This window comes from Phacochoerus africanus, chromosome 8, assembly GCF_016906955.1.
Source record: "Phacochoerus africanus isolate WHEZ1 chromosome 8, ROS_Pafr_v1, whole genome shotgun sequence".
Taxonomy (NCBI): domain Eukaryota; kingdom Metazoa; phylum Chordata; class Mammalia; order Artiodactyla; family Suidae; genus Phacochoerus; species Phacochoerus africanus.
The window spans coordinates 61,707,458-61,722,522 of NC_062551.1; the positions used below are offsets into that span (position 1 = coordinate 61,707,458).

Genomic DNA, 15,065 nt, shown 5'->3' on the forward strand with positions numbered 1-15,065 from the left:
TCTTCCATCCTCTCACTTTCCATTTGTATGTGTCCCTAGAAGTGAAGTGGGTCTCTTGAAGACAGCATATATATGGGTCTTGTTTTTGTATCCATTCAGCCAGTCTATGTCTTTTGGTTGGTGTGTTTAGTCCATTAACATTTAAGGTAATTATTGATATGTATGTTCTTATTGCCATTTTATTAATTGCTTTGGATTTGCTTTTGCTGCTCTTTTTTCTTTCCTTCTCTTGTTCTTTTCTGCCTATAGAAGTTCCTTTAGTATTTGTTGTAAGGCTGGTTTAGTATTGCTGAATTCTCTCAGCTTTTGCTTATCTGTGAAGGTTTTGATTTCTCCTTCAAATCTGAATGAGAGTCTTGCTAGGTAGAGTAATTTGGTTGGGGGTTTTTTCCTTTCATCACTTTGAGTATATCATGCCACTCCCTTCTGGCCTGCAGAGTTTCTGCTGAAAAATCTGCTGATAACCTTATTGGGGTTCCCTTGTATGTTATTTGTTTCTTTTCCCTAGCTGCTTTCAAGATTTTCTCTTTGTCTTTAATTTTGGTCAGTTTGATTAATATGTGTCTCGGGGTGTTCCTTCTTGGGTTTATTTTATATGGTACTCGTTGTGCTTCCTGGATTTGGGTGAGTGGTTCCTTCCCCATGTTAGGGAAGTTTTCGGCTATTATCTCTTGGAATATTTTTTCTGTCTCCTTCTCTCTCTCTTCTCCTTCTGGCACCCCTATAATATGGATGTTGGTGCATTTAACGTTGTCCCAGAGTTCTCTGAGACTCTCTTCATTTCTTTTCGGTCTTTTTTCTCTTCTGTTCTGCATCCGTAATTTCCACTAATCTGTCCTCCACCTCATTTATTCGTTCTACTGCCTCCTGTATTCTGCTGTTAGCTGATTCTAGTGAATTTTTTATTTCAGTTATTATATTTTGCATCTCTTCTTGTTTAAGTTTTATATCTTGTATCTCTTTGCTCAGTGTTTCCTGTAAGTTATCCATCTTTGCCTCCAGTTTATTTCCAATGTCTTGCATCATCTTCCACATCAACAGTCTAAAGTCTTTTTCCTGGAGGCTGAGAATCTCCTCATGGCTTAGCTGATTTTCTGGGGTTTTCCTTTCTCTCTCATCTGAGTTATAGTTGTCTGTCTTTTCATTTTTACAGGTTTTTGGTGTGATGACCTTTTTACAGATAATAGAGTTGTAGCTTCTCTTACTTTTGATGTCTGCTCCCCTGTGGCTGAAGTCCGTATGAGGGCTTGCGGTAGGCTTCCTGATGGGAGGGGCTGATGCCTGCCCACAGGTAGGTGGGAGCTGATTCTGATCCTCTGGTGGGTGGGTCTTAGTCTCTGGATGGGATTAGAGGCAGCTGTGTGCCTGAGGGGTCTTTAGGTAGCCTGTTTACTGAGGGGTGGGGCTGTGATCCCACCTGGGTTGTTGTTTGCCCTAGGGCTTCTCAGCAGCTGACTGATGGGTGGGGCCAAATTTTCCCAAAATGGCCACCTCCAGAGAAAGGCAAGGTTGCTGAATATCCCAGAGCTTTGCTTTCAATGTCCTTCCCTCACAACAAGCCACGTTCACCCCTGTTTTCCCAGGATGTCCTCCAGGAACTGCAGTCAGGTTTGACCCAGATTCCCATGGAGACTTTGCTTTGCCCTGGGACCCAGTGCACATGAATGTCTGTGTGCGCCTTTTAAGAATGGGGTCTCTCCGTTTCCCCCAGTCCTGTGGAGCTCCTGTGCACAAGCCCCACTGGCTTCAATGCCAGATGCTCCAGGGGCTTTTTCTCCACGTGCCAGATCCCCACACGTGAGAGTTTGATGTGGGGCTCAGAACTCTCACTCCTGTAGGTGAGTCTCTGTGAACCAGTTAGTTTCCAGTCTGTGGGGTTTCCCACCCAGGAGGTATGGGGTTGTTTATATCATGAAATTGTCCCTCCTCCCTCTTGATGTGTCCTCCTCTTTTTCTTCTGGAGTAGGATATCTTTTTTAAGGTTTCCGGTCCATTTGGGTGAAGAATGCTCAGTCTTTGGTTGTGAATTTTGTTGTTTTTAGAAGAGAAGTTGAGCTCCAGTCCTTCTATTCTGCCATCTTAATCCCGTCCTAGGAATTAATTTCCCACAGATGCCTGGAACTCTTGAGGAATTTCACACCTCTGAACGTTTCCAAGTGTGAGGCTCAATTTCAGGCAGATGGCTCCCTCACAAAAGCTGTCTGGTGTCCTTAAAATGAACAAGGAGACAGCACATCCCTTCTCAAGTGTGGCACTAAACAACATTAGATGTCGGAGTGAAAGATTTCCCATGTTTCCTGAATTCATGGGGTCTCTCCACAGTGTGAAATTTTCAATGGAGATTGAGGCTGGAGCATTGGCTAAAGGATTTGCCACATGTACCGCATTGATAAGGCCTTTCTCCTGTGTGAACTACCTGGTGTTGAATGAGAACAGACTTTTGCCTAAAGGATTTCCCACACTGCCCACACTCATAAAGCCTTGCTCCAGTGTGAATACTGCAGTGCTGAATAAGGCTGGTGCTTTGACTAAAGGATTTCCCACATTCATCACCTTTCTCCAGTGTGAATTCTCTGGTGTTTAGTGAAGATTGCTCTTCTGCTAAAGGACTTCCCACACTGGCTACACTCAAAAGGTCTTGTTCTGCTGTGAATTCGCTGGTGTTCAACTAGGCTGTTTGTCTGAAAGATTTTCCACATTCGGCACATGCATAGGGCCTTCCTCCAGTGTGACTTCGATTATGCCAACCAAGTTTGGATTTTGAGCCAAAGGCTTTCCCACATTCCCCACACTCATAGGGCCTCTCAGTAGTGTGAACTCTCTGATGTCTAATGAGAGTGGCTCTTTGGATAAAGGATTTCTCACACTGGACACACACATAAGGCTTCGCTGTAGTGTGAATTCTCCGGTGTTGAACAAGAGTGAAGCTTTGTCTAAAGAACTTTCCACATTCGCTGCATCTATAAGGCTTTTCTCCAGTGTGGGTTCTCTGGTGCCGAACAAGATTAGATTTGCACCCAAAGGCTTTCCCGCATTCCTCACACTCATAAGGCCTTTCTCCACTGTGAATTCTGCAGTGTTCAATAAGATTGGAACACTGACTAAAGGATTTCCCGCATTCACCACATTTATAAGGCTTTTCTCCAGTGTGAATTCTTTGGTGTATAATGAGGGTGGCTCTTTGCTTGAAAGATTTCCCGCATTCACTGCACTCATAAGGCCTTTCTCTAGTGTGGACCCTCTGGTGCTGAATGAGTGAATACTTACAGCGGAAGTCGTTCCCATATTTGCTAGACTCATAATCCCTTTTTCTAGTGCAGACTCTCTGGTGATAAACAAGACTGTGTTGGTGGCTGGAAGCTTTCCCACATTCCCGTGACTTGCAATGACGTTTTCCAGCATGAAAGGCCTCCCCATGCTTGGTGATTCTGTTGGGCTTCTCATCATTGGAAATGATCTGGTGCTGGAGAAGATCCAGTGTGGCCAGTAAGTCGTTTCCAACCTTCCTACCAGTGAAAGGGTGCCCTGACACATGTAATATGCAGCTCTTTGCAAGTGATGCCTTATCTATGGCACTATTCTCTGCACTCAAGTGCTTCAGAAGCTGGTATAGGTTTGCACAGGCCCCAGTCAAGTATGGTTTCTGCCCAGGTAGATTAGCCAGATGCAAAATGTCTGTCAGGATTGGGACATATTTCTCACAGGGGTGAGTCTTCCAGGTGAATGGACCTACCTTTGGAGTCCTGACCTGTGACAAATCTTCTGGAGAAATACTCTGCTGAGAAGGTGTGTCTTTATTCTCTGTTCCATCCCAACAAACTGAAAGAGAGAAATGTTTATGAATCATGCTGGTTATGGTGGTAAAGTATTACTCATTGTGGTGTTTTGAGGTTTTTTTTGGCTATGCCTGATTGAACATGCACCACAGCAGCGTCCTGAGTAACAGCAGTGACAATGCCAGATCCTTAACTTGCTATGCCACCAGGGAACTCCTATTCATCATTATTTTAACTTTCTGTATGATATGATGTTTTCACAGTGCAGGGAAAATTCTCTAGGATAGATCATATGGTAGGTTACAAAACATAGCTACTTTTAGAAAACTGAAATAATAATCAAATACATTTTCTGACCAAAAAATAATTAGTTGAATAAAAATCAGGAGTTCTTGTCATGGCTCAGTGGTTAACGAGCCTGACTGGCATCCATGAGGATGCAGGTTCAATCCCTGGCCTTGCTCAGTGGGTTAAGGATCTGGCATTGCTGTGAGCTGTGGTGTAGGTCACAGACATGTGGCTCAGATCCCACATTGCTGTGGCTCTGGTGTAGGCTGGCAGCTATAGCTCTGACTAGACCCCTAGCCTGGGAACCTCCATATACCGCAGGTGCAGCCCTAAAAATAGGGAAAGACCAAAAAAAAAGTAAAAAAATTAATAACAGGAGGTTTGTAAAATTCACAAATATGTGGAAATTAAACAATGCACTCTTGAACAAATTGTGAGTCATAAATGAAATAAAAAATATCTCGGGGAGTTCCTGTCATAGCTCAGCGGAAATGAGTCCGACTAGGATCTGTGAGGACAAAGGTTCGATCCCTGGCCTTGCTCAGTGGGTTAAGGATCTGGCATTGCCATGAACTGTGGTGTAGGTTGCAGACTTGGCTCTGATCTGGCATTGCTGTGGCTGTGGTGTAGGCCGGCAGCTATAGCTCCGATTAGACCCCTAGCCTGGGAACCTTCATATGCCATGGGTTTGGCCCTAAAAAGACCAAAAAAAAAAAAAAAAGAACACAATGTACCAAAACTTATGCCACCAGCAAAAGCAGTTCTAAAAGGGAAAGTTATAGCAGATACATGTCTATACTAAGAAAAAAGAGATCTTAAATGAACACCTTATCTTCAAACCTTAAAGACTAGGAAAAAAACAAACTAAGCACAATGTTAGCAGAAGGAAGGAATCAATAAAGATTAAAGTGGATATACAGACTACAAAAACACTAGAAAAGATCAAAATTCAGAGATGTGGGGAGTTCCTGTTGTGGCTCAGCAGCAATGAATTCGACTAGTATCCATGAGGATGCGGGTTCAATCCCTGGCCTTGCTCTGTGAGGTAAGGATCCAGCATTGCCATGGTCTGTCCATGGAAAGGGCAGAGCTGCCTCTGGGGGACAAAAGATAAGATAGAGACCTGGACACCGGGTGAGGGCCTTACCCAGGGAGGCTGTAAGTGCCAAGTTCTCCAGCATCACAATGTGGTACAGCCTCGTCAAGGAGCCCCCACTCCTCCTGTGAGAAGTAAATGGCCACATCCTCAAAGGTCACACAACTCTGCCATGGTGGGGACAGATCCCATTATCAACTCTCCTAGGACCCCAAGTTCCTTCACCCAGACATCCATCTCCAGCCCACCCTCCTCCCAGTGTCCCCACCTTAGAGGAAATATCAGGCCCTGGGGCCAGAGATACCAGTTCTCATGGTATCAAGATCATGGAATTCCCAGGAGTTCCTGTTGTGGCGCAGTGGATATGAATCTGACTAGTATCCATGAGGATGTGGGTTCAATCCCTGGCCTTGCTTAGTGGGTGAAGAATCCGGCATTGCTGTGAGCCTGTGGTATAGGTAAGATGTGGCTTGGATCCCACAATGCTGTGGCTGTGGTGTAGGCTAGCAGCTGTAGCTCTAATTCGACCCCTAGCCTGGAAACTTCCATATCCTGAAGGTGTAGCACCGCCCCCCCCCCCCCACAAAAAAAAGGTCATGGAGTACCTGTGTGTTAAGAATCCGACTGCAGCGGCTCTGGCCACTGCAGAGATGCAGGTTCGATCTCGGACCAGCATACTGGGTTGAAGGATCTAATATTGCTGTGGCTCACTTCAGACCCTGGCCCAGGAACTTCCATGTGTTGCAGGTGCGACCCACAAAAAAGACCTGCTCACAGGAACAACAGGCATGTGGGCAGGCACATGCCATCTAAGCTCTGAGCCTGGTGTCAGAGCACATGACCTCTTGTCAGGTAATTCGCCTGGAGTACCACATCGCGCCTCCGAGAGACAAACAAATGCGGGCCCTCCTTTCACCCCTGTGTCCTCAGTGTCCTGGCCCCCCTCAGTTGATGCTTTCAGTCCATGCTCCTCTTTCTACCACACCTCTCTCTCTCAGTCTTACTCAGGCAACCACTTCTACCAGCCTGCCCACAGAAGCGGCCTCTCCCTGGCCTCAAAAGATGTCAGCATACGGCATCCAGATGGCACTTGGCACATTTGGACAGGCTCCTGTACTGCCCCGGGCTCCTGATGGTCGCACCTGCCAGAGGGGATGACAACTGCCCAGTTCTGCCCCGTGCTTCCCTTTCAGCCTCTGAGAACCAGCTTGAGATCTTAAAGAACCACGGGTGTCGTCCGCTTGTCCCACAACGGGTTACTGCCTTCCTCAGTCCACCTCCTGATCATTAAAAGCCCAGCCCTCAAGGTGCTCCCCCTCCGGCCCAGTGACTCTCCCAGATGGTGACTTGTGTCCCTGTGTTGACCTGCCAGGTGCTTGAAATACCAAGATACACTTGTGTATCACAGCAAAATCCTGGTAAGCACTAAACAAGCACCAGTCTGGAGCTCATTTGAGAGGGCCGGAGAAGAGTGGTGTCATAGATCTAACCTAAGCACATTTAAATGTGAATACTCCCAATGTGCTTCCTGGTTAAAATGAAGACTGTGGCTTATTTAGATAAATAGGATGTTAACCGTGCTTTTCACAAAGGGAATGAGACCATAATTATCTCCAAAGACTATGCTCATTGGATACATTAAAAACCCTCACAGTATTTCAGTTCTTTTTGTGCTCTGGCCTTCCCACGGCAGCCTCCCCCATCTGGCAGGTCATCCGCTCTCCACGGCCCTTCTACAGCCATCTCTGACCCACGGCTGGGTTTGTCACGCCCACCAGCCCACTCAAGCGCCCAAGCCTGAGACCCCGTCCCAGCCCCCGGCTCTCCCTTGCTGGGCTGCTGACACCACAGCGACCCCGATGCCCCCTCCTGCGTGGGGTCCACAGCTGCACCCTGGTGCAGATACTGGTCACCACCTTTTGCACGTCTCCTGATCCCCTCCTCAGAGTTACAGACCTGTGTGGCCATCTGCTAAGTGTTCTCTGCAAATTGCTTTCAAACCTCTCAAACTCTTAAGATGGCCCAAACCCAAACTGCCAGCTAGCTTCAATGAAAACTAATCTTACTACCAACTTTTTTTGGGGGGGGGGCATATGGAGGTTCCCAGGCTAGGGGTCCAGTCTGAGCTACAGCTGCTGATATACACCACAGCAACATCAGATCCGAGCCGCATCTGCGACCTGCACCACAGCTCATGGCAACGCTGGATCCTTAACCCCCTGAGCGAGGCCTGGGATCAAACCTGCAACCTCACGGTTCCTAGTTGGATTAGTTTCCGCTGCACCATGATGGGAACTCCCTACCAGGTCTTCATGAAAATCTTACTATTTGGTCACGGGAGTTTCCATTTTCTAGCTGTTGAACCCCCAGACTTTGGAGTTACTCCTGACCTCTACCTTTCTGTCTCTCACACTCGAAATCTGAAGTGCTAGGCAGCCCTAGTTCCAAAAGTGGATCCGGAATCCAGCCAGTTCTCCCATCTCTATGGCCCTTACACCACTACAACCACCAACATTCCCCTGAAGTATGGCATGTGCCTCTTTCTGCTCTTCCTGTTGCCTCTCTACACCTATAGTCTCCTCTCCAAGCAGCCAATGATGAGACCTGGGTCACATCACTTTTCTTCTCTGTCCCAAACCTCCTATTTGTCTCATCACCTCCAGAAGAGATCCCCAACTTCTCATGGAGCCATTTCTAGCCTGACACCTTCCCACCTGCCCTCAGCTTGCCTTTCTTTCTCATAAGAATGGAGAGTTCGGGAGTTCCCATTGTGGCTCATCAGAAAAAAATCTTACTAGTATCCATGAGGATGCAGGTTCAATCCTGGGCCTTACTCAGTGGGTTAAGGATCTGGCATTGCCGTGAGCTGTGGTGTAGGTCACAGACACTGCTCGGATCTGGCGTGGCTGTGGCTGTGGTGTAGGCCAGCAGCTACAGCTTCAATTCAACCTCTAGCCTGGGAACCTCCATATGCCTCAGGTGTGGCTTTAAAAAGACATAAATAAATACATAGGGAGAACTACAGTTCCTTAAACTGAGTCTCACCTCCAAGAATTAGCACATTCTGGAACCTATGTCTGGAGCAAGTTTTTACACCAAATTGCATTGGTTGCGAGAAATAGGAACTTTCCTTTTCACCTCTAGCCTGGCTTTACAACCCTGGGCTTGTGGTTTCTTCAGGGTCCTCAGGCCCATGGACTGGAAGAATCCCAGGACACAATCCCTGAGACAAAGGGTGGGGTCAGGACCACTGAGGGCCCCGAATATCCTCCACTCACCTCTGTACGGTCCATAAGCACCTCTGTAGTCATGGGAGTCTGTGGGAAGAGGGAGGTCATTAGAGGGATATAACCATGGCAGCCTCGATGGGCTCTGGCCTCCAGGTATCCTTCTGCAGCCCTGGAGCAAGATGATGGCAGGACTGCCTTAACTTTGAGTCTCAGTCCTTCGTGCGTTTACAGGTGTGTGACCTTGGACCGACTCAACCGCCCGCCCCTCGGTGCTTTTCATCACCTTTTGTCTGTTCTTGCTCTGAGCAACTTCTGGAGAACTTGAAAAGCCTAACTCACACCATGTGCCTCTTCTGTGCACAGGACTCCACAGCTTCTACCGTCCTGAGATTAAAACTCCTCGTTGGAGTTCCGTCGTGGCGCAGTGGTTAACGAATCTGACTGGGAACCATGAGGTTGCGGGTTCCATCCCTGGCCTTGCTCGGCGGGTTAAGGATCTGGCATTGCTGTGAGCTGTGGTGTAGGCTGCAGACGCGGCTCGGATCCCGCATTGCTGTGGCTCTGGTGTAGGCCGGTGGCTACAGCTCCGACTCGACCCCTAGCCTGGGAACCTCCATATGCCGCAGGAGGGGCTCTAGAAAAGGCAAAAACAAACAAACCTCCTCGCTTTGCCATTCCAGGAGGAACGATTCTGGCTCAGTATCCCCTCCACGACTTTACGTAAGCTGGTCCCTCTGCCAGTAACACTCTCCCACACCTCACCACCCTGGTGTTCAGGTATGGACACTCGCCCAAGAGATCCTTACTGATCTGGACACAGGGAGCAATACGGAGCAGGCGCCTCGCCCTCGGGGCTTTAGCGTCTGGTGGGGCGAGGGCAGTGAAGGCCCAGAGGACGAGTTTTTGCTTGAGCCGGGTCACTCAGCACCGCCGCCGCCAACCGAGTCTGTGGGAGGAGCGGGGTGTAACGGGGTGGGCGACAGAGACTGAGCTCGGGTACAGTCGCCGTCCACCGCCGCGGCTCTGCAGACGAGCCGTTGTGCAGTGGGACAATCTTTCCTCCAGCGCCTCCTCGCTCCGGTCGCCTCGAGGCTGACTCCGCGCTCTGACAGGACTCAGATAGTTGCTGGACCCCGGTGCAAAGGGACGGCGCCCCCAGCGGCGCGGGAAGTCCCGCCCACACCGTCTGGTCCCCGCGCGGAAAAGCCCTTGCAGGTCCTTGGCCGCGCCGCGTGGGCGGGTGCGGGGCATTGCGGGTGATGTAGTTCCCGCGGCCCCGCCCGCCGCCGGGGAGGGCCCGGCCCGCCAGGACCTGGAGTCCGGGAAGCCGTGGCAGCAGCGGGGGTCCAGGCAGCGGTCTGCCCTGGCGGCCGGTACGGAGGTGGTCCGGGAAGGGGCGGGTGCGGGGCCGGCGACGGTCCCGCGGGGGTCCGGTGCGGGCTCTGCCGTCGGAGACCACGCGGACGCACGTGGGCGCGAGCTAGAGGGGCGGTCTCCCCCGCGCGCGGGTGGAGGGACGACAGCGGCAGCCCTTTTGAAGAAAGGCGCTGAGTCCCCTCCCCGGAACTCCCACCCACCCGAGAACGGGCTCCCGACGTGCCCGGCTGGGGGGTGGCAGGTGTGTCTGCGCCTGGAAAGGTCGGGATTTGGCTTTGAAGACGAAAGGTTGAGAATCCGCCTAGTCCGCGGCTGCCCTGGATGGCAGCGCGGACGTGTGGTCGGCGCCCCGGGTCCGCACCTGACCTCTGTGCGGAGAGGGAGTGAGGACCGGCGGTGGGGAAGTTGTCCCTAGAGCGCAGAGGGGCCGAGGGAGACCTTCCGGGAACTCCGGCTTGACTCTGTCCGGGAAGACCCAGCAGCATCCGTCCGCCGGGTCGGGGGGCCCTCGCGCGTCCCCGCAGCTCCCTGCTCTTCCACCGGGAAAGTGCTCCGGGCACCTTGCGGCCTGGTGGCTGCACGCGGAAGTCGGAATTCGGCCCCTGAGTGCAAAGGAGGAACTCAAACTCTGGGTCAAGGGATGGAGACTCAGCCGGGAGGGGAGTGGCCTCAAAGACCTCCCCGGAGGAGTTCCCGTCCTGGCTCAGCGGAAACGAGTCTGACTAGGGTCCATGAGAACGCGGGTTCGATCCCTGGCCTCGCTCAGTGGGCTGGGTATCGGGCCTTGCAGTGAGATGGGGTGTAGGTCGCCCACCGCATAACACCCCGCTCCTCCCACAGACTTGGATGGCGGCGGCGGCGCTGAATGACCCGGCTCACGTAAAAGCTCGAACCCTGGGATTGGATCTGGCGTGGCCGTGGCTGTGGTGTAAGCCCGCGGCTGCAGCTCCGATTGGACCCCTCGCCTGGGAACCTCCATATGCCGCACCTGCGGCTCTAAACATAAAAATAAGGTCTCCGCCGCCTCCTGAGCTTCCCTGTTGTCTGCCTTAGTCGCTGTCAGCCCACAGGCATGGAGCACTGTGGGGTCTGGGCTTCCAGCCTGTCCCTCCTGCCACAGCCATTGTGGTGTCGCTGTCCTCGGCAAGATGCCACCTCAGGGTCACACTCGGCTTCGCCCCCTTGAAGCGCATCTGATCGTGGAGGAAAATAACTAACCAGGTTCCCTCGGGAAGGCGGGAGCAGGGCGTCACTGCCCCCCAGCGTGCAGCGCAGGGAGGAACCTAGACCAGCCTGGGCTCCGTTCCGTCTGAAGGAAGCCCCTCCGTGGACGGGGTCGGCTGTCAGCGGTCTCCCCCTCGCCCCCCTCACCCCCCTCCCCCGCCTCACGCGCATGTCTTCCCGGAGTCGTGGTGTCTGGAAAACAAACGCATTTTAGTGGTGGGTTCTGTTGAAACATCACTCCTTCAGTGATTAAAAGAGAGTTGTTACCTACTTGAAGAGAATTCAGAGAGTAAGAAACCCTTATGGGGGAGTTCCCTTTGTAGCTCACCGGTTTAAAGACCCCATTTTTTTCTGTGAGGATGTGGGTTCCATTGCTGGCCTTGTTCTTTGGGGTAAAGATGAAACACAGAAGAAGAAGAAGAAGAAGGAAGAAGAAGAAGAAGGAGAAGGAGAAGGAGAAGGAGAAGGAGAAGAAGAAGAAGAAAGGAAACAGTGAGAAAATCAAACAACACAGAAGCAAATAAAAATTATCTCAAATCCGGGGAGTTCCCGTCATGGCGCAGTGGTTAACGAATCCGACTAGGAACCATGAGGTTGCGGCTTCGGTCCCTGCCCTTGCTCAGTGGGTTAACGATCCAGCGTTGCCGTGAGCTGTGGTGTAGGTTGCAGACGCGGCTTGGATCCCGCATTGCTGTGGCTCTGGCGTAGGCCGGTGGCTACAGCTCCAATTCAACCCCTAGCCTGGGAACCTCCATATGCCGCGGGAGTGGCCCGAGAAATAGCAACAACAACAACAACAAAACACAAAAGACAAAAAAAAAATTATCTCAAATCCTAAAAAAAAAAAAAAATCCCACATTGTAGCTAGCTGTGACTGAGGTCTAGTGTTACTGCTGTCACAGTGGCTGTGGCATAGGCCCCAGCTGTAGCTTGGATTGGACCCCTAACCCAGAAACTTCCATATGCTCCAGGTGCCACAGGAAAAAGGGAAAAGAAAGAAAGAGGAGTTCCCGTCGTGGCTCAGTGGTTAACGAATCCGACTAGGAACAATGAGGTTGCAGATTCGATCCCTGGCCTCACTCAGTGGGTTAAGGATCCGGCGTTGCCGTGAGCTGTGCTGTAGGTCGCAGACACAGCTCGGATCTGGTGTTGCTGTGGCTGTGGTGTAGGCCGGCGGCTACAGCTCCGATTCGGCCCCTAGCCTGGGAACCTCCATATGCCACGGGTGGGGCCCTAGAAAAGACAACAACAACAACAGCAACGCATGAAAGAAAGAAAACCCTTATGTGAAAGTAGGACACGGTCAAAGCCTAAATGCAGGCAGCCTGAGGATCACCGCTGCTCTTGTTTCCTCCAGGCCCCTCCACCAGCTGCTGCAGTGCTGCCTGACCAGGGCAGGAACATGGCTTAGAGCATGCTCTTACTCCTAAATGAAGCGTTTCGGGGGGTCTCCACTGACCATCTAGGTGTTCGGGGAGGTGCGCCCCCTCTGGCAGGTCAGAATTCTGATACTGCTGCTCGGTGCAGCCTGTGTACCCTCTGCCGGTTCTCAGCCCTGGGAGCAGTTCTCTGTGCATCCCTGTGACGTCTCACCCCGAACACACAACTTAGTTTCCTTCCAGACACCCTGGTGACACCATGAAGATTTCTGAGACCTCTTCAATGCTCATATCCCATTTTCTGTCAGCCCCACACAGGAATTCAAGCCGCCTCCTCCATCCTGAGCTCTGACTACATGGAAATCCACAAGTATGGTATGAAACTTCCACATAGTTTAAAGGCTGGACGAAATCTTAAAGCAGGAGCCCCTTTAGGAAAGACATGTTCTTCCAGTAGGAAAGTTATTTTTTGAGCTGAACAAGCGAGGAGGAAACTCCCTAAATGACCGGCTCGCATCACATTTTATACCGCCTCTGTTCCTAATAGGACATGTCTACTTCCCATTGGAGATCGGTTTTGCTGGGTGGCGTTTACTCATGGAAGGAGGGCTGGATTTTCCTGGCTTTATTTGGGGAATGGAAGAGAGCCTGTGAGGGAAGGAATTTAACATGTGGGCTGCAAGCCTGACCAGGATGGGCTGTGGGGAAGAAGAGCCAGGGAGCCTCAGGAAATGGAAGAGCTAAAGCTTGAGGGAGGTGGTGGACAAAAGGGAATTTTCTTGGTAGGCACGTAGATTATCAGTCCATGTTTGTACACTCGCGGGGGGGTCAGAGGGGATAATAGATGGAAAGGGGGAAACAGAGGAGGAAAAGGCTCATGAAAAACAGGAGTAAATGACTTAATATGTCAGCATCATTGTACACCAGGGACACCACGAGACGCCAGTCTACATCCAGCAGGGCGACCATGGAGGAAAAAGGGAAAGTAGCAAGCATTGATCAGTGGAGAAACTAGAGCACTTGCGCATTGCTGATGGGAATGTAAAATGCTGTAGGAAAACCAGTTTAGCAGCTCCTTAACAACTTAATACAGAAGTCCCATTAGATTGAGTATATCCCCTCCTAGATATACACCTGGAGGAACTGAAAACGGACTCAACACATCACTGTTCACACCAGCATTATTCACAATCACTAAAAGGTGGAAACAACTCAAGTGTCCCTTAACACATAAATGTATTTTTAAGATATGGTATATTTGTACAATGGAATATTATTCAGTCATTAAAAAGAATGAAGTTCTGATATATGCCACCCCATGGATGAACCTTGAAAACATGCTAAGTGACTAAAGCCAGACATAAAAGGATACGTATTATATGCTTCCACTTATAAGAAATATATAGAGGAGTTCCTGTCGTGGCTCAGTGGTTAATGAATCTGACTAGGAACCATGAGGTTGAGGGTTCAATCCCTGGCCTCGCTCAGTAGGTTAAGGATCCAGTGTTGCCATGAGCTGTGGTGTAGGTTGCAGGCGAGGCTTGGATCCCGCGTTGCTGTGGCTGTGGTGCAGGCCGGCAGCTACAGCTCTGATTCGACCCCTAGCCTTGGAACCTCCATATGCCCTAGGAGAGGCCCTAGAAAAGCCAAAAAAAAAAAAAAAGAAAGAAAAAAGAAAAAAGAAATATCTAGAATAGGCATGCTTGTTCAGATTGAAAGCAGATTAGAGTTTACCAGGGGCTTGATGGAGAGGAGAATGAGGGTTATTGCTTACACAACACATTTTCCATTTGGTTTGATTAAAAAAAATAGTGGTGGTAGATGCAAAACACTGCAAACATATTTAATGCCACTGAATTGTATACTCGAAAATATTTAAAATGGCAAATCATTTTAATGTATAAAATGATTTAATGTATAATTTACACTATTTTTACTCACACACCAAAAAACCACAAAGCGAGAGTTTGTTTTTAAACTTTTTTTTTTGTCTTTTTAGGGCCGCACTTGTGGCATATGGAGGTTCCGAGGCTAGGGGTTGAATCAGAGCTGTAGCTGTCAGCCAACACCTCAGCCACAGCCACTCCAGATCCAAGCCACATCTGCGACCTGAACCGTAGGTCACAGCAGCGCTGGATCCTTAACCTACTGAGCAACGCCAGGGATCGAACCTGCATCCTTACAGATACTAGTCAGGTTTGTTAACCACCAAGCCACGATGGGAACTCCCACAAAATGAGAGATTTTTGTCCAGATCCCAAAATTCAAAATTTTCCTGTTAGACTATTTCATGAATTTTTCTGTTGATGGAGTTCCCATCTTGGCTCAGTGGAAAGGAAACTGACAAGTATCCATGAGGATGCAGGTTCAATCCCTGGCCTTGCTTGGTGGGTTAAGGATCCACTGTTGCTGTGAGCTGTAGTGTAGGTCATAGATGTGGCTCAGATTCCGAGTTGCTGTGGCTGTGGTGTAGGCCAGTAGCTGCAGCTCCAATTTGACCTCTAGCCTGGGAACCTCCATTTACCTCGGGTGTGGCCCTAAAAAGTCCAAAAAAAATATATTTTTTTCTCTTGATGAAGCTAGAGCAGCTAGTTTGATTGTATAAACAACACTCATGTTAGACCTCTTATAGGAATATGAATTTTAGGACCTAATTTTTGTCATCTGCATAGAATATATTTGCCTATCAAGAATC

General features: G+C 49.9%; 1 protein-coding gene across 1 annotated transcript; it reads right to left on the reverse strand.

Annotated features, from left to right (window-relative positions):
- Positions 1-1,994: 1,994 nt before the first annotated feature.
- Positions 1,995-8,471, reverse strand: LOC125133302 (zinc finger protein interacting with ribonucleoprotein K-like). The gene is given in 6 exon segments (XM_047791411.1): positions 1,995-2,553; positions 2,791-3,819; positions 5,212-5,261; positions 5,263-5,327; positions 6,235-6,375; positions 8,439-8,471. Coding segments are annotated over 6 exon segments (1,539 nt in total). The 3' UTR covers positions 1,995-2,332.
- Positions 8,472-15,065: the final 6,594 nt, after the last annotated feature.